At 45.4% G+C, this 20,298-nt stretch overlaps 1 protein-coding gene across 1 annotated transcript; it reads left to right on the top strand.

Moving 5' to 3' along the window:
- The first annotated feature begins 8,629 nt into the window (after positions 1-8,629).
- On the top strand, positions 8,630-19,916 carry rergla (RERG/RAS-like a). Its single transcript, XM_038811107.1, has 5 exons — positions 8,630-9,081; positions 9,243-9,299; positions 10,878-10,951; positions 11,952-12,100; positions 18,810-19,916. The coding sequence occupies exons 1-5, from the start codon at positions 9,030-9,032 to the stop codon at positions 19,078-19,080; spliced, it is 603 nt and encodes a 200-aa protein (XP_038667035.1). The 5' UTR covers positions 8,630-9,029; the 3' UTR covers positions 19,081-19,916.
- Positions 19,917-20,298: the final 382 nt, after the last annotated feature.

The following is a 20,298-nucleotide window of genomic DNA, read 5'->3' as shown; positions in this document are numbered from 1 at the left end:
AAAAACAATTCAGCAAAGGAGTACTTACTTGGCCTTCCAGAAACTTCCAGCAATCACCCTCTCCCCACAAAGCACCAGCCAATCAACATGCACCAAGAGAGATGATGCTTGGTAACTCTCTTTCTCTTTCTATCCCCGTAGGAAATTGCTGACCAAAGATTAGAAGGATAATTTTGAGATTTTTAGCCTAAGAATGCTCAAGCGTTGATCATTGTGAAACCTGATCTTGTTTAACCGAGTTCATTGTTAGATTTTGAAGTGCAGCTATCTGTAGGATATTTTTTTTAAAAAATCTTTTTCAAAATGTGTTCTTCTGTGCCAGAATAAATGGAAAGACTGGAATTTTGTCGTCACAATTCTACTCAATGAAACAACGTAGTGTGGAGCATCCTGTAATTCTCCACCCTGGTATAGCAGGTAATTTATTTTAGTTTGAGATACTGCTGAGGATGACTTGTGACACAGTGAGTAGCATTCTGCCTTTGAACTCAAACCTCCAGGTTCAAGTCCCACTCCAGGTCTTGGAAGCCATGGAAGCTGTGTTCAGAATGCAGCCAAACTGGCCGAGTACCAACTTGTAAACACTTCCAACATCTGTGAATGGCTGGCGATAAGAGTGATTGCAACAAAATTTGAGTCTCTACCATCACTATCCTTAGCTTCAGGTTACAACAGGCATGTGAAAGTCAAGGTTGCCAGAGCAACTTGGACTCCTTGGGGAGCTGGTAATGGCTCTGCTGGCTGGATGGCTGGTGTGGATCAGATTGGTGCCAAAAGCATGGCGTTCAACCCTTGTTCTCGCTGGGTGTTTTTGGCACCTGCGTCTTTGCCCTACCTGTTGTGGGTTGGACCTGCCTTTGGGCAGAGAACTGAGGATCAGGCCACTGCTACCAGAATGGCATCCACTGTGCCATCGTGAATTTGGTGCACTCCTCAATGGTTGGAGCTTTTTGATGCCACTCTCTGAATGCAAAATAAAAGGACAAGATCCCCTGCAATCCTCCAGTAAATTCAACTCTCTTTCTTCAGCTCCAGCTACTGGGCAATAATCTAAGGTTCTCATCTTGCCTGGAATAAGCAGAATTCCTCCCAAGCAGCAGCCCAGGAATTCAGCAATTTCATATTCTCGCCACAGTGCGTCCATCCCTGTTGGGATGTTGCTAGACAGTTCTGGCTCAGTTTCCTGGTCACTGTTGTCAAGAGCCAGAGTTGTGTGGAACACAGTCAGAAAAGGCCCAGAGAGTCTCACCAATGGGGCAGCCTTTGAAATACTTTGGGTCTGAAGTGGGCAGTGTGCAGTGTGTTACTATAGGGAGATATTAGGAAATTGGTTCCAGAAATGGGATTGAAGATGTAATGGGCAATTTAGGGGTTAACAGACTGAGGGTCTGCTGGCACTGAGTGAGGGGTATGCGCCCATGCCTGGCCTGAGTTACGTTGTCCCATTCAGGCTTGAACTCGTTAATGGGAATAAACAGGATGGCCCTGTTCAGCCGGGGTGATTCACTGAAGATCCATTGTCCTCCAGGACACTCTGATCTGACCAACTATTAGCCCATTACAGAATCTGATGGCCTCTTTTGTCCGTAAATTGGAGGAGAATTGCATATTCATAGCATGGCCCTGTTCTTTTGTGTAAACGGGAATGAGCAATCAAAAGCTTAGATAGCAATGGTGACTTCAGGTCTGGACACCCTGGATGGAACCATTGTTTGAGGGGCTAGGTGGAGCTTAGAGAGAGAAAAAAAAAATCCTGTTTGAACAAGTGTGGGGAGAGGATTTGGAAAGCAACCAAGAGAAGTCATTAAAAGTTGCTTCTGAGACAGGCTTTCGGAAAGAGGTCTGAAAGAGTTTCACCGCTAGCAGCAATACATTCTGTAAATGCAAGTATCATTGCTGCCTGCCTAAGTGGAGTTGAGAGCTGCATGTTCATCTTACATGCTGTTTAAAGGGGAACCGTGTGTTAGGGCTAAAATACACATGTAAGTTGTTCTAGTTAGGATTGAAGTTTAAATATTGCTTTTCTTTTGCTTTGATTAAGTTTTGTTTGTAAAAATAACCAAGCCCTATTTTTTAGGCAATCACTCCCGGAGTGAATCAATCTTTCTGCGCAGTCTTAAAATTTAAAAAAATGTTCTGGTCTGGTCCAGTATCTTAGTCACTGTTTGGATTTGATCAGGTGGCCGAAACAAGTGGGTTTCTTCCATTTCCCCATATCACGGCCCTCGGTTTCCCTCCTTCACCGCTCTCAGTTTCCCCCTCTTCACCAGCTCCCAGGTGACCTCATGGCAGTAGGAGTTTGTCCCATGACAGCTATTGGTATCAAACCTTGAACCACAATAGTCAACTACAGCAGGCAGTAGAAAGTTGAATTCGATTGCATTTTCTGTAATTTCTCAATTTGAAATATTTCACCTTCAGGTTGTCTGTCTAACAGAGAATGTGCATTGTAAATATCAAGAGAATTACCATCTTGTAAAGAAATGTACATAAAATGAGCAAAGAAAAGTGCGCAAAATACACTTTCGCAAATTTTACAGATAAAGTCTATTTTTGGAAAAAATATATTTCCAGAGAGACTTGAATGCATTTGAATAGGAAGTTAGCACTCATACACAGCAAGAAATGAGGAAGGCAAATGGCATGTTAAAGCTTAATGGCAATGGATTTGGAGCACAGGAATAAAGAGATCTTGCTACAATTGGAAGGAGCATTGGTGAGACCAGACCTGGAATACTGTGTAGAGTTTGGGCCTCCATATTTAATGAAGGATGTACTCTCATTGGAGGCAGTACAGCGAAGGTTTGCTAAATTAGTCCCTGGGATGAGGAGGTTATTCCACGATGAGTGGCTGAGTCAGTCATTTGGGGTTTAGCAGAATGAGAGGTGATTTCATGAAAAATGCACAGTTCTGAAGGAGATTGACACAATGGGCATTAAGGAGTTGTCCTTCCTCCCCCACCCCTCACCACCCCCTACCCTGGCTGTGGAATCTAGAACACTGGGGTGCACAGTCTCAGGATAAGGGGGTAATTATTTAGGACTGAGACTAGGTGATCTCAAGAGGTCCTTAATCTTTGGAATTCCCTACCCCAAGGGTTGTGAATGCTCCATTGGTGACGATAAATAGGGCTGAGATAGATTTTTGGTCTCTAAGGGAATGAAGGGATATCGGGGGAGGACACAAAAGTAGAGTTGAAGCTAAGGATCAGACATAATCACACATGAATGGAAGAACAGGCCTCGATGGGCCCAATGGTCTACTCCTGTTCCTATTTATTATGTTTCATATGTTCCTATTTATTTGAATACCACAGCTCAACGGGGGACTGTTTAGCTCATTTGTCAAGACAGCTAGTATGTTGTTAGGATACCGGACCAGACCTCAACATTTGCTACAATACCAGACGAGAACCCCAAACAATTTATTTTTAATTTGTAAATCCCTGAGGAAAGGATACTTCACGCCAGGAGTGATGACTCTGATCTACAGGTATCTTTTGTGTTAAAACAAACTTTAATTTAAACACAGAATTAACCACATTAACATCAAAAATATATCTTTACAATTATCAGTTAAACATTTCTTAAACACAAGGAAAAACTTACACTTATTATCTATACCTGCTACTAACTCCAATTAAGCAACCCAATACAGTTCAAATGTCACTTATAAATAAAGTTAAAAAACAGGCTTACTTGCTCAGCTGTGTAGAGACATTTGGAGCGTGTTCCTTCCAAGAGTAGATTCAATACACTTCTGCTCAACCTAGCAGTATTTGGTAAAACTGCTGTTCAACTTAAAAGCCTTCTGTCTTGTCAGACTCAAATCCTATGGAAAACTGCAAAACAACACAGACCTGGCTCCTCCCATTAATTATATCACCTGTATCCCACTTTTATGTCATATGGCCTGCTTAGCTAGGAGTAAATACAACCTCAATACATTATCTACTCTCCAAGGAATCTCCAGAAATCATAACAATGTCCCATTAGCCCTTATCTGTAACCAATTGGAATCAATCAAGACCTCACCTTTTATGGCTCCTTAATAACAGATTTAGTAGACACAGTCTGGATATCTTTATTACTGCCACAAATATATGCATTAACCCAGGCATTTAATAACACTACTGCCACAAATATAAAATGTAATATATAAAATGTCTACAGTCATCACAATGTAAATCAGATTAACACAAACAGCACAATATTCAATCTTTGCTTTGGCTGAGACAGACTCCAGACCTACTACCTGTGACAAAAATAATCACAGCACTTTGCCCTGGTTTGATAAATAATTGCCAAGGAGATGCAGGGAGGGCAGCCCACTCAGGAAGAGTAGCCCCATATTTAAATATGAAAGTGCCGTGTACTTGAAGCAACATCAAAAAGTTGTGTAATTTGTTAATCAAGGACGGGCTTTGTCAAAGGTAGACAGCTGACCGCGAACATCAGGCGCCTGCTGAACGTGATAATGACCCCCTCCGGGGAGAGAACACAAGAGGTGATCGTCTCCCTGGACGCAGAAAAGACCTTCGACAGAGTCGAATGGAAATACCTCATAGAGGTACTGGAGCGGTTCGGGCTTGGAACAGGGTTCACCGCTTGGGTAAAGCTCCTGTACAACGCTCCCATGGCGAGTGTACAGACCAACAATACCAACTCCCAATACTTCCAGCTGCACAGGGGCACCAGACAAGGATGCCCACTGTCCCCGCTGCTGTTCGCACTAGCAATCGAACCGCTAGCAATCGCGCTCAGGGCAGCAAAAAATTGGAGGGGGATCCGAAGGGGAGGTAGAGAGCACAGAGTCTTACTCTATGCGGATGATCTGCTCCTCTATATCTCGGACCCACAAAGCAGCATGGACGGAATCATCGCGCTCCTGAAAGAGTTTGGAGCCTTCTCGGGCTACAAACTCAACATGAGCAAAAGTGAGATCTTCCCATTACACCCGCAAGGGGGGGGGGGGGGGGGGGCAGCACTAAAGGGGCTGCCGTTCAAACAAGCCCGACATAAATTCCGCTACCTGGGGATCCAAATAGCCCATGACTGGAAAGGGATCCACAAATGGAACCTCACCAGCCTGACGGAGGAAGTTAAAAAGGACCTGCAAAGATGGAACACACTCCCGCTCTCCCTCGCGGGGAGAGTTCAGACGATCAAAATGAACGTACTGCCCAGGTTCCTCTTCCTGTTTAGATCCATTCCGATCTACATCCCCAAGGCCTTTTTCAAAGCGCTGGACAAACTCATCATGGCGTTCGTATGGGGGGGTAAAAATGCTAGGATCCCAAAGAAGGTCTTACAAAAAACAAAAACCAGGGGAGGGTTAGCCCTCCCGAATCTACAATTCTACCACTGGGCAGCAACAGCCGAGCGAGTAAGGGGATGGATCCAGGAGCCAGAAGCTGAGTGGGTGCGTGCGGAGGAGGCCTCCTGCATGGGAACCTCCCTCCGGGCCCTCGCCACGGCAGCACTCCCATCCCCACCCAAAAAACACTCCAGCAGCCCAGTGGTGACAGCCACCCTCCAATCCTGGAACCAACTGCGGCAGCAACTTGGCCTGACCAAAATGTCGAACAGGGCTCCCATCTGCAACAACCATAGGTTCAAACCAGCACTGACCGACGCCACCTTCAAAAGGTGGAGGCAGGACGGGGGGACACTGACAGTCAGGGACCTATACACGGACGACAGGATCGCAACACTGGACGAACTGACAGAGAAATTTCAGCTAGCTGGGGGGAACGAGCTACGGTACCTGCAGCTCAAAAACTTCCTACGAAAGGAGACAAGGACGTACCCACAACCGCCACGACAGACACTACTGGAAGACCTACTGGACGCAAGTATCCTAGAGAAAGGGAACTGTAGTGACATGTATGACCGACTGGTAGATAGGGACGACACCGTACTGGACGCAACAAGGAGGAAATGGGAGGACGACCTGGGGATGGAGATCGGGTGGGGACTCTGGAGCGAAGCACTGCATAGGGTCAACTCCACCTCCACGTGCGCAAGGCTCAGCCTGACGCAACTAAAAGTGGTACATAGAGCCCACTTAACAAGAACCCGTATGAGTAGGTTCTTCCCGGAGGTGGAAGACAGATGTGAACGGTGCCAAAGAGGCCCGGCCAACCACGCCCACATGTTCTGGTCCTGCCCCAGACTCGTGGAGTACTGGACAGCCTTCTTCGAGGTAATGTCCAAAGTGGTGGGAGTGAGGGTGGAGCCATGCCCGATAGTGGCGGTCTTCGGGGTTTCAGAACAGCCAGATCTATTCCTGGGGAGGAGGGCGGATGCCCTTGCCTTTGCCTCCCTGATCGCCCGCCGTAGAATCCTGTTTGGCTGGCGGTCAGCAGCACCGCCCAGAGCTGCGGACTGGCTGTCCGGCCTCTCGGAATCTCTCCAAATGGAGAAAATCAAATTTGCCATCCGAGGGTCGGACGACGGCTTCCACAGAACGTGGGAGCCATTCATGCGACTGTTCCGGGACCTATTTGTGGCCAATGTACAAGAGGAAGAATAGTCGGGGGAAGGTAGCGGGAGGGGGGGGGGGGGCTACAGGTTCGTTACGGGGGTTCGATGGCTAGCTAAGGCCCAAAACCAAGCTAAATAAACATGTTGAGGGGGGGAGGGGGGGGGGGGGGGCGCAGTTACTACTACGAAGATGCTTACCTGTAAATATGTGTGTTAATTTTTGCGTGTTTGTTTTTGTTTGTTTTTTTTTTCTCTCTCCTAACAATTTGTAATTTGTTCAATATAAAATACGAAAACTGAATAAAAACATTTATAAAAAAAAAAATTTGTTAATCAAGGATATTTATGTTAGACCATGATCATTTTTCTCCCAATGATTCCCAATGATTATATAAAAGGAAAGGCGTCAATGACTTTGGTTGAAATTATTCCCTTGTCTGCCCCTCCCACATGTATGGCGGGCTGTTCTTCATGTCCGCTTGGTTACTGATGTCACTGTTTGGATGTGTTTATTTTCCACATTGGGAGTTTATACAAGCGAGTTTATACAAGTGAGTCCATGTAAGTGAGTGGCACAAAATCAGCACCTCAGAGGAACAGTAAACGTGCCTTGGCCAACATGCAAGGTCGTGGACAATTTAAGATTGGGCAGACACCCAAAAGGAAGTTTATAACATGGAGCTGATCAAGAGATTTGTTTGGCTTTTATCCATCAACCACAAGCCCATCCTTGCAATAGTTCAGACACGGAAGGAACACCCTACAGGAATCAGCACGGGGCAGCACGGTAGCATGGTGGTTAGCATAAATGCTTCACAGCAGTAGGGCAGCACGGTAGCATGGTGGTTAGCATAAACGCTTCACAGCTCCAGGGTCCCAGGTTCGATTCCCAGCTGGGTCACTGTCTGTGTGGAGTCTGCATGTCCTCCCCGTGTGTGCGTGGGCTTCCTCCGGGTGCTCCGGTTTCCTCCTACAGTCCAAAGATGTGCGGGTTAGGTGGATTGGTCATGCTAAATTGCCCATAGTGTCCTAAAAAGTAAGGTTAGGGGGGGTTGTTGGGTTACGGGTATAGGGTGGTTACGTGGGTTTGAGTGGGGTGATCATTGCTCGGCACAACATCGAGGGCTGAAGGGCCTGTTCTGTGCTGTACTGTTCTATATGGGTTATATTATTTTAAACATGCATGCTTTGGCCATTGCATGTTAAAATATGGCCAGTTTGATATTAAAACATGTTAGTTTGGAAGGGGTTTTCAGTCACATAACTTGTTTTGTTTAAAAACGGGGCACACATCATCCGGCCTCCAATGGTATCCACCTTCCTGCACGGTTCACAATACCCATTCCATCCATGAGGGGGCATTAACCTGCGGGCAAAAAATACCAATCACCTCATCAATATTCGAATATGAATGACATAAACGCGGGAACGTTTTTGTTCCAATATTAATCTTATACCTCATCACTGCAACTAGAAATAGGCCGTGCATTGTGCAAATCCAGGCTGATAGCAACAACAGCAGATCAGCGTCCATTCCGAGACTGCTACTTTTAAAGGTGGACTCCGCTTTATATAAATTAAACTTAAATCATGACTGTTTGCTGTGATTCATGCAATTATGGCACGTTTCTATGTGTCACTAATTATTCCCAAACACGCTCAGAATGTTATTTTATAACTTTATTCCCGATTGCACTCTGTAAATGTTTTATTTTTCATGCCTCGCTTAATGACCACGTTTTCTGACTGATTCTCAACGATTAGCCTGTCTATGGTTTGATTTTACTTCCCCACACCTATGCTTTTAAAGGATTATTTCCTTAATCCCAGCTCACGGTTCCTTTAGTTTGAAGTGTCAAGAAAAAAAACTTAGTCCAGGACTTTCCGCAGAGAGTTCCTTATTTCACCCTCTCCCCATTGCATTGGGATCCCTTGTCAATAGGTAAAGGGGATCGGTGATCTCTACTCACTGTTTCCCACTCCCAGGAGAATTGTTCCCACTCACCCCCCTCTCTGAATTACGGGTCTGCTACGTCTCCTGGAGGCCAAGGGGAGATATTGGCAGCTTTTATTGCGCCAAAGTTTGACGCAAACCCAGTTTAATAAGAGCGACCAGCCCCCCAGCGGCCAGCTGCAGAGCGGGGTGTGTGCCTGAGCAGGAGAGAAAGAGCCTTGAGCAGGAGAGGGAGCCCTGAGGAGGAGAAAGAGCCTTTAACAGGAGAAAGATCCTTGAGCAGGAGAGGGCGGCTTTAACAGGAGAGGGAGCCCTGAGCAGGAGAGGGAGCCCTGAGGAGGAGAAAGAGCCTTTAACAGGAGAAAGATCCTTGAGCAGGAGAGGGCGGCTTTAACAGGAGAGGGAGCCCTGAGCAGGAGAGGGAGCCCTGAGGAGGAGAAAGAGCCTTTAACAGGAGAGGGAGTGGGATGTAAGAGTCTCACACAGTCTAGAATCAGATCTGAGAGTGTCCCAAATCAACGATAGCAGCTCCCCCCCAACAGAATAAACACTCAAACGACAGGGAGCAAGACTTGGAGAGAGAGCGATCATGAATGATATCAAACTTGCCATGTTCGGCACCGACGGAGTTGGGAAATCCGGTAAGTGAGGATGAAATGGATTGTTCAGGTCATTTCAATCCTGTATTTCTAAAGAGACCTTTAACTTATTTCCCGGGCAGTTTCTTTGTGTGAAATTTCAGGAGCCTCCCCCGTGTGTATCATTGGCCGCTTACTGATGTATTCTTCTCCTTTCTTTGCAGCTCTTGTGGTGCGTTTTCTGACCAAGCGTTTCATCGGCGAGTACGCGTCCAATTCGGGTAAGTGCTAAACCCCAGTGCTAAATTCGGAACCCCGCCACCCTCGCCAACAAACCTGTCTGGGCTTTTCAAAAAAATGTGCTGATACATTTATGTCAAGATGTACTTTGCCCGCTACGGCCAGCGCCTGGCCACAACGCGGTCAGAATTTGCAAGGGGAAGCTGTGCACATGTTACCCACAGAGTACTCACTGCGCAGAAGGAGATCATTCGGCCCGTCTTATCTGCACTAGCTCTCCGAATGAGTACTGTGACTTAGTGCCATTCCCCTGCCTTTCCCCCTCCCCCACCCTTGTACATTGTTTCTATTCAAGTAATCGTCTGTTGCCCTCTTGGATGCCCTTATTGAACCTACCTGCCCCCCACTTCCAGGCAGTGCATTCCACACCCCAAGTCTTTTATCACATCACATTTGCCTCTTTTGCAAATCACTTTCAATCTGTTCCCTCTCTTTTTTGATCCTTTTATGAGCAGGGACAGTTTCTCTCTATCTCCTCTCTCCAGCCCCCTCCTGACTTTGAACATCTCCATCAAGCCTCTTAGCCGCCTTTTAGTTTTGGAAGACAGGACCTACGTGGGCAATTTTCCCCTTTGCCAGCTGATGCCAGTGTCCTATCTGTACTGGAATAGGTTGGTTTGGGGCACAGTTAGTGCTGGAGGGCATGTATTTAGTACTATGGACCAGGATACGTCAAGACCCTTAACTTTATCTGTATCCAATGCCTTCAGTTGCTCCATGATACCAGGTGAATTAAATTGGCTAAAAACTGATTTTGAGGACCCTGTATAATGAAAGGGTCCAATGCAAGGCCAGATTGAAAGGTCATCAACCTGAAAAGGTTGAAGATGCCTACTGACCTGCTGAATATTTCCAGCATTTTCAGTTTTTAGTCCCAAAAATACACTTTTTATGTCAGTGATGCTGTGTCATTCATTGTAAATTGTTGGCAAGCTCCCTTTTGAAGACTGAACATCCCAGAAGAACCTGTCAAGCAAGAAATATAGTTGGTGATCTTCTGCCCATTATTTACGATGCCGTGACTTGCCTGTAATCTCAGTTTTAATCACAATTCAAAATTTAAAAACTCATGAAAATTGCACTGAAAACCATCAGCCCAGGGGTAGGCTTCAGCAGGAAGCAGCCATGTCACCCAGCCTCTGAGTAGCGCTCATAAAGCACACAGTTTGTGAAATCAGCTTGTACATAAATTGGCATATTTGTTTACATCAATATCGTGATTGAATGTCAGAGATATTGAATGATTTGACCAGAGTTCTTTGTGAAATCCTGTGATAAGACTGAATATAAATCCCTTCACTTACCCCAGAAGCTGAAACTTTTGTGCAATATTTTAAAATGTTATTTTTTAATTGCAGCTGGTAACATTCGATTTTTACTTGATTTATGCACAGGATGACATCAGATTAAATGGCTTAACCTCTTGTGTTCTTACCGTTGCAAAGGTGTATCTGTTTACTGAAATGGAGCTCCTGCAAGGCATACCTTTTTAAGGAGATGTAGCAACAATGCTGTGAAATATTCTGATCACTGCTCCAATTATTATTTTTTTTTTGCAGAGTGTATCTACAAAAAACGCTTATCCATAGATGGGAGACAAATGAATTTAGAGATATTTGACCCTTGTTCCCAAGTGAGTATTTCTTCAGAGTAGGTCTCTTGTGCTGTTGGTAGGAACTTAATTCTAATCTGAAGACTGACAAAGTCAGGTCTGTTGTAAAGTCATATAGGAATGATAAGGTGACCTTGTCGAGTATATTGCTGCTTTAGACAATGTGTAAATCATTCATTAATAACTGTTAGTTGTCAGTTCCATATATTGTTGGTATGAGATGCTATTGGGGAAGCTTAAAAACCAGTAACAACTTGATCCCTTCAAAGTGAAGTGTTTTCATATGTCCCAAGAGTTGCAAAGAGTGCTATAATCATATAGACGTTTGACAGGAAATCTCAAAATTATTGAAGAGTTTGCACTGGTAAATGGTGATGTTTCCAGGATTGACCAGGACCACAACTTGACGATCATCCAGTGGGGAACCTAAATTCATAGAATCCCTACAGTGCCAAAGGAGGCCATTCAGCCCTTTGATTCTGCACTGACTGTCCAAGAAGAGCACCTTGCCTACAGCACTCAAACCCTGTGCACTGATCATGGCCAATCCACCTAACCTCCACATCTTTGGACTGGTGGAGAGTTAAAAGAAATATTTTGCAGTAAAGAGTTTTCAGTCTGGCAGTGTTCTACTTGAAAGACCATGAAGTTTATTTAAAAAAAACAATTGGCTAAGTGGTTGAAAAGGAGCAATAGATAAGGCTATAGGCAAAGGTTTGGGGATTAGAGCTGATAACATCATACAGGAGTAAGGAGTAAAGTGAGTTTCTTTTGTATTATGAATGCTGTCAATGGAGTTTAGAGCCTGTCTTATCTCCCCTCCTAATTATGGCTGTGGTTAATCACCAAGGTTTAGCCTTTTTGTTTCTATTTGACAGTTGCAATTACTTGATAATACATGCCAAGGATAGGAATAGGTTATAATACATGTGACTACCTCCAAACTGAATTGATAATTAGTAAGTTAAACAGAGCACACTTCAGACTGCCCAGTGTCTTTCTAACACAGTTTCTCTTCCAGCACTCTGAGAGTAAGTCCACGTTGATCGATCAAGTGAACTGGGCTGATGGGTTTGTTGTGGTGTACGATATTGGTGACCGATCCTCTTTTGCATTTGCAAAAGCACTCATTCGGCGAATCCGAGAACTGAGTAGCGAAATTTGTAAACGGTAAGAACATCATTCCATTACCTGGCAAATCCTGTTACCTTATTGAATTGATCTGGTTAGATCTACTGGCTGGCTGTCCATCTCATTTACAGCAACCTCTTTATTCTGTTGTTCTTAGATTTTAGTCACTCCTGTTGACTGGTGATTTTCTTTATTGATGATCATGCATCATATTCTTATGTCACATTTATCCGATGTTCATACGAGTCTCTCCTTTCATATAGGGAATAGACCCAAAATCCTATAGTTACCACGAGAAGCATGCAGTACTGTATTTAGCTGTCATTGGCCTGTCTCAGTCTCATTCAGTCAAAACTTCTAAAACAGTAAATCCTGCATTGGATGCTTAGGATTCTAAGAAATAAGAGGCAGACTAGGCCATTTAGCCCCTCAAGCCTACTCCACCATTCAATAAGACCTTGGCTGATCCGATTGTTGTCTTAATTCCATTTTCCTGCCTGCCCAGCATAAGCCTTTACTACCTTGTCAATCAAAAATCTGCCTCACAAAGTCTTAAATATATTCAGAGACCCAATCTCCAGTGCTCTACGTGGAAGAGAATTCCAAAGACTACCGAACATCTGAGAGAGAAAATTCCTCTTCATCCTTATTTTAAATGGGCAATCCCTTATTTTTAAACAGTCCATCCCCAAGAGAGGAAACATCCTCTCACCATCGACCCCGTCAAGCCCCCTTCGAATTTTATGGGAGGGATTCTCCCCTACCCAGCGGGGGGGGGGGGGGGGGGGGGGGGGGTCCCAGTGCCGAGGAGGGCCGCCCCAAAGGTGTGGAATCCTCCGCACCTTCAGGGGCTAGGCCGGTGCCGGAGTGGCTTGCGCCGGTCGGCGGGGAAGGGGCTTGGCGCCACACCAACCGGTGCCGACGGGCCTCCGCCGGCCGGCGAGGGTTGCCGCATGCATGGGAGTGCAAGCATGTGCTGGCATCATCCCAGTGCATGCGCAGGGGGGGGGGGGATCATCACCGCATCGGCCATGGCGGAGGACCACACTAGCTGACGCAGAGGAATAGAGTTTCCCCACGGCACAGGCCCGCCCGCGGATCAGTGGGCCCCGATCGCGGGCCAGGCCACCATGGGGGTAACTCCGGGGCCAGATATCCCCACGCCCCCCTGAGGACCCCGGAGGCCGCCCACGCCGCCTGGTCCCACCAGTAAGGACCTACTCTAATTTACGCTGGTGGGACCAGCAAAAAAAAAACGGGCGGCCACTCAGCCCATCGCGGGCCGGGGAATCGCCGGTGGGGCGGCTGCCAAATCTCTGCCGTTGGAGAATTCTGCAGCCGGCAGGGATGGGAGTCACGCCGCCCCCCCCCCGGCAATTCTCCAACCTGGCCGGGGGGGGGGGGGGGGGGGGGGTCGGAGAATCCCGCCCTATATGTTTAAAAACAGGGACTGGAGAATTGCAAATGCCAAAACCTTTTTCAAAAAAGGATGCAATGCAAAGATAAACCCAGTAACCATTATCTTTATCTAAGAGCTTTTGGGCGCCATTTAACTAAACGCAACAAAGTCCAATAGCGAGCGTGTTTCGCCGCGTGTCTCCTGCCACTCGTAGCGCTGAGAAACACAAGGCCGTATCAGCCCGTACCAGCCTCCCCGAACAGGCGCCGGAATGTGGTGACTAGGGGCTTTTCACAGTAACTTCATTAAAGCCTACTCGTGACAATAAGCAATTTTAATTTTTCATTTTTCAGGCTCTAAAACACTACTTGCGTTTGATAAGGGGCCTCATTGGGGAACGCATGGCCGAGGCCGCACATAGCCTCATTCTGTACACTGAGGAACTCAGTTCGCCGGTACTTCTCATTGAAGCAGGAGATAGGGATGCCATTTTTAAGTGGCGCCCCAAACTCTGAAGCACCTAGCAACCCCAGACCCGCCCCCATCCCCTATGGGAGTGTCCTCATACCCCACTTCTGCATTCCCCAACAGTTGCTCAGGACACCCCTGGCCTCATCACGCCCACACAAAAATGCCATCTTGGCACTACCAGCTGGCAGTACCCCTGTCACCCAGGTGGCATAAGCAGGGTGCCCAGCTGGCAATGCCCAGGTACCACACTGGTACCACATGCACCTGGGGGCCTCCGATCCCCTGGAAGACCCCCACAAGTGCCATCTGGTCCCCGTTTGTGGAGACCAGACATGACCGGAGCTCACCTGAGGTCTCTGTGGTGAGGTAGTTTGATCCCATGCCTCGGGTACCTCTGGAATGTGCACATTAAAGTGTGACTACCTGTCTCGCTTTAATATGCAGATTTGCTAAAAAGTGATCCAGCCCAAAATGGACAGGATTCACATCACAACGTCCCGCAAGATCATGTTAGATTTTGCGAGGTATTACGAACCACATAGATCCCGGGAGCGGGGTCTCCCAGCTTTCGTTGACCACGCTGTTCTGCAAGGAGCTGTTTTTTGGGCATAGCGTGGCCACTCAATCGCGCCCAAATGTTCCAGTTAGATAGGTTAAGCTGTTGCTCACTTAACCTGTGGTTTACCTGATCTGGGAGTTCATAATACTTCCAATCCATCTCAAGGATGGAATTGATGACAGAAACGGTGCTCCGATCTTGGTCGGAATAATCCAGCATGAACCTGAAGATTGGGTGGGTGAATTTTTGGAAACAGCAAAGAATAATTATACTAATCTTGGATCTATGCATCTTGTATGTGCACTCGTGATAACAATGAGGACTACTGTTAAGGCGAGTACTTTCCAGAAATACTAGCTGGGAAGCACAAGGAAAGTGAAGTGCAGGAAATGCTTGATCGGAATGGTAGATAAACACTGCCTAGATGATTTGGCATATGAAACTGTGGTCTGTTTAATTAGACTGAGCCACAGCTGAAATTTTCTTGCTTTTCATTGCTAATTTTGAGCTCAAATCCAAGCACAGCTCAAGAGCAGCCACACGCTAAAAAGTTATTGTGCCGCCGTGTCCAGTGTTTTATCAGTGGTATGATCTTCTGCAATAAAATATTTATGTTATTAAGACAGAAATTGCTGGAATCCCTCAACAGTTCAAGCAGCATCTGTGGAGAGAGAGCAAGAGAGATAGAGGTCTTTTCATCAGAACAGGAAGATGAGATTAACGGTTTCTAAGGAAATACAGAACTAGTGAAAAGGTGGAGCAAGAAAAGAACAAGGGACATTTTGAGAGGATGGCAGACAGAAGTGATTAAATACCAAAGAAAACCAAAAGGAAGCAATAAGGTGACAAACATGGACACAAGAGATGGGTCCCGTGGAGCTGTGAGTGAATCCAGAATGCCCAGGACTGGGGATTAAAATGTGAAGTTGTTAAGGGCAGAAGGAAGTAAAATACCTTGCAGAAAGGTGACCTGCTGTTTCCTGAGCTTGTATTGAGCTTTGTTGGAGCACTGTACGAGACGGAGGAAAGAACGTTAAGAGAAGGGTAGCAGATATTTGAACAAAAGATGCCTGTTATTTACTTACTGTCCTTTAACCACGCAACTGTTTCATTCGTATTTATTGCAAAATTAAATTATATTGTTTGGCCAGAAATGAATTCACAGACACAGACAGATTCCCAACTCCATACAATTTATTGTATTGTAGATTACAATGTTGACTTTCTCTGTGGAAAATTGTATACAAAAGTTCAGTCAAGTTGATGGAACACTCAAAAAATGATCTTCCTGATCTGTTTGGAGGAAGGAGCCTGTTTGGACACAAACTATGATATTTTTGTTCAACTTTGTAAAAACTCATTGCAGGTTAGGCTGGACACACAGGACAATGGTAGAAAAAAAGGGCACCGTTATAGCCTTGATTTTCTGATCAGTGTTGTTTTATTCCTGGTATTAACCCAATGGCTAAAATTATACTGATTAGAAAATCTAGGCGTATATCTTCCGTTCATTGACCAAATGGCGTTATAGATCTGGAATCTCTTTTAACATTGCCATTTTTCATGTAATAAACTATAAAAGGTCCAATTCTGTAAACAAATAAAATAATATGTCACGATGTCTATCTTCTGTATGGACTACAGCTTGCATGGCCATAATCTACACAACTGATGTAATTATACATTTGTGTTTTCACAAGTGTAAACTTTGGCAAAATTATTATATTGTGGAGACTGTCTGAGTTTACTTTTATGACACTGTTATAAAAGTTGTAATTGTTAGGATATGTTTCTCCAATTATTTATGATAGCATGATCTGTGAAGAACCAAAATTATATTTGTATTTTTAAACAAAAGTCATTGTACATTCCCTTAGTAACTATTTAAGCCAGATTTAGGTTGCCTTTCCAAAAATAGTTATTTCAGTCATCTCATTTGTGTTTCAAGAAGATTTGTTTTATTGTACATTGGATCTTGTGGGTAAACAGGGATTTTCTCAATTTCTGTTGAACTATCAGATAGTTACGTGCCCTGTAGCTTTGTATCGTTTGATTCACTTGGGTAACGTGTTAAATTCTTGAGAAGTGATACAGGATCATTGTTACAGGTGCCTTGTCACTGACCAATTTTAGTCACCAGTCCCTAGAGATTGGTTGATTTCTAGGTCTTCCCAATAACATTGGCCAGAATTCTCTGGTCATTGTGATTCAATTTTCCCGCCATCAGCGAACGACACGCGGTCGAGAACTGGCAGACTGGAGAATCCCACCCATTGTATCCAAAGTTATCTATTTAAAAATTCTACCATTGTGTTTTTAAAAAATTGTTCATGGAGTGTGGGTGTCACTGGCTAGGCCAGCATTTGTTTCCCATCCCTGAGGGTATTTAAGAGTAAACCACATTGTTGCGGATCTGGAGTCATATGGACGGCAGACCAGCCAAGGTTGGCAGATTTCCTTTCCTAAAGGACATTAGTGAACAAGATGGGTTTTCACAAGAATCGACTATGGTTTCATGGTTATTATTAGACCTTTTAATTCCAGATTTTTATTGAATTCAAATTTCACCATCTGTGGGATTCGAACCCAGGTCTCCAAAGCATTACCCTGGGTCTCTAGATTACTAATCTACTGACAGTTGGAGGCCGGTTTAGCTCAGTTTGTGACCCTCAGTTGATGACCCTCAGGTTAAATCACCACCAGTTTGCTCTCCCCCTCAAAGGGGAAAAGCAGCCTATGGTCTTCTGGGACTATGGTGACTTTACTTACTTAGAAACTGCTGGTCACAAAAGAGTATTTACCAAAAGATTACGCTTTTCTTTCCAAAGAAAGTCTAAAGTGAGCAAGGCTCAGCTTAAAGACTTGCTTATTACTCTGGGCTTTTTTTTAAACCAAAGTTTAGGCTCCTGAATCTGTTTTGTTTTCCTTTCTGTCAGGAACATGCTTTCAACATTTCATATAGATCTATATTGGCCAGGAAAGTATTTCAAGGCATTTTGCCTGTACTATTGGCATACAGTAATAATAATTAACAATTATTTGACACATAGTTTGTCTTCAAAAAGTTAAGAAAAATACCAAAGAATCAGTTTTCCAAGCTTATTTTTAAAGTTCACATTTACGCTGAAAAACATTTCTGTGAGTTTAATTTAAAATGTTACTATCACAGTTACATATGGGGGGGGGGGGGCATACAGAAAGGTGGAGTTGAGACCACAAATCTAATGGCAGAATGGGCTGGAAGTGCAGTCTGGAGATGTGGTGGAAATGATATGCAAAATTCACATTGGAGCTTTAAGGTCCAACATTCAGTGGCCAAGGGAGTCTCACCTGCCAGCTGTGACACCGTGAAGTCACAGGGCAGTGTTAATAGCTTGCTAATGTGCATAGTCAGAGTGAACTTGGAAGACCGGTGGTGTCCATAGCACAGCATAAAGTAGTTGTTGAACCTCATGTGGTTTCCTCAAAGATGTGGGGCGGGCCACTCCGACGCCGAGGAGTGGCATGAACCACTCTGGCATCGGGCAGCCCCAAAGCTGCAGAGGATTCAGGGGCTAGGCCAGCGCCGGAGTGTTTGGTGCCGTGCCAGTCGGCACGGGAGGGCTTGGCGCCATGCCAACCGGTGGCGAAGGTCCTCCAGCCGGCGTAAGTTGGCGCATGCGCTTGAGCACCAGCGCCATTCCTGCGCATGGGGGTTCTTCTCCGTACCGGCCATGGCAGAGGTTGGCAGCAGCTGGTGTGGAGGGAAAGAGTGCCTCCACGGCACAGACCTGCCCGCGGATCAGTGGGCCCCGATCGCGGGCCAGGTCACTGTGGGGGCACCCCTCGGAGCCAGATCCCCCCGCGCTCCCCCGAGGACTCTACAGGCCACTCGTGGAGCCAGGTCCCGCTGGTAAGGACCTGTTGTGATTTACGCCAGCGGGATCCGCCGAAAACAGGTGGCCACTTGGACAATCGCGGGCCAGAGAATCGCTGGGGGGGGGGGGAACCGCTGGCAACGGCCCCCGACCGCGTGGTACGATTCACGCCCCCGTCAAAACCCCGGCACCGGAGAATTCAGCAGCAGGTGGGGGCAGGATTCGCGCCGCCCCCGCCGGCGATTCTCCGACCCGGCGGGGGGTCGGAGAATCCCGCCCGTGGAATTAGCTTTTCAGCCTCTGGCACCAATGTGGCTAAGTAATAAAAGAGGCGAGTTGTAGCAACAAAGATTGGGATGGTGTTTTCAAAGCCTCTTGGTTTAACATTCAATGTAAAACGCTGGAGACTTTCGGAATTTACTGACTGCCTCTAATCCATTGAATTCTTCTTTACTTGCACAGGGAGGCAACGTCGGTGATATTTTTAGTTGGCAATAAGCAAGACCTGTGCCATGTGAGAGAAGTGAGAGAGGAGGAAGGACTGCTCCTGGCTGGAGAAAACAAATGCCAGTTTTGCGAACTGTCGGCAGCTGAGCACCACCAAGAGGTGGCAATGATGTTTACAAAGGCCATCAGGAATGTCAGTGGGAGTCGCAGGAGAAGACCCAGTGGTTCAAAATCAATGGCCAAGTTAATTAATAATGTATTTGGCAAAAGAAGGAAATCTGTGTAGATGCTTGATGCAATGTTCTTGGTACTGATGTACTGTAATGTATGCAAGTCCCCCCCAATAATATATGTTATTTTGTTTTTCCCTAATCACAATCTGTGCATGGATATTAAAGTTAATCATTTCAGATCGACAGAGTGAAATCCCAGAAAACCACAACCAGGTGCTTTCTTTTGGGATGACCGTCCGATTTCCAATTGAAATGGATCGAGTGAAATGGTAGTTGTGGTGGGGAGGGGGTCTCTGACTGAGAACTCCTGGCACAAATGATACTGTAGAGAATCATGGCGTTTGCAAGTGGGACTTACATTCTCTGCTCAAAGGCCTGCTATTTACTCCACCATGTAAAGCTTTTTGCTTGAGGTATTAATTTGTAAACGCTCCTTATGTGATCTATTGTCAGTGACTCTATAAGACATATTGGTACGTTATTCATGCACACTATAAAAGTGCAGAGAAATATGAAATTGTATTATATTTTGATTCCTATTTGACGGTACAGCATTTGGTGGAGACCTCGAGGTTGATACATGCAAATTTTTTTAAAACTTGTCTGTACTTATCACTTGCTTTTCCAAGGTGAAATTTCACTGTTCTGTCACACTTGAATTCTATCAGTAGCATGTGTTTGATGCACAGTAAAAACGTACAAATATAAAACCTGAATTTATATCACAGCAGATGTAAATATGTGAAAGTTTTGTAAATCACGAAGAATACTAGGATTGTATTGTACAGGTTCCTGTAAATGAAACACTTTGCCAATCCCATGATCTGTTGGTTGATTTAGAATCAGTTCTGTCATTTTCAGTGTCATGCAATTAAAAACCTTTACGGTATCCATGTGTGCCAGTAATTGCCTTCAAATTCCCCTGGTCAGCCAGTTTAAAGTGAATTTCTAATTCCAGTAGTTTGGAATTGAAGGGTAGCTTTGCAAATTGGCATTCAAGCATTGGAGCCTCATCCATTGGAATCTCACACAAGGAATTTCTAAACATCCCTTCATAATCTACTGTCCATTAAAATTAATTGATAAATAATCATGGCCATGCGCTTGGTTGCACAATGGTTTGCACTGCTGCTTCACAGCGCCAGGGACCCAGGTCCAATTCCAGCGTTGGGTAACTGGGTGGGGTTTGCACGTTCACCCTGTGACTGCGGTTTCCTCCCTCCAGGTGCTCTGGTTTCCTCCCACAGTCCAAAGATGTGCAGGTTGGGTGG

This window comes from Scyliorhinus canicula, chromosome 11 (genome assembly GCF_902713615.1).
Source record: "Scyliorhinus canicula chromosome 11, sScyCan1.1, whole genome shotgun sequence".
Taxonomy (NCBI): Eukaryota; Metazoa; Chordata; class Chondrichthyes; order Carcharhiniformes; family Scyliorhinidae; genus Scyliorhinus; species Scyliorhinus canicula.
This window is presented reverse-complemented; position numbering and strand designations above follow the sequence as displayed.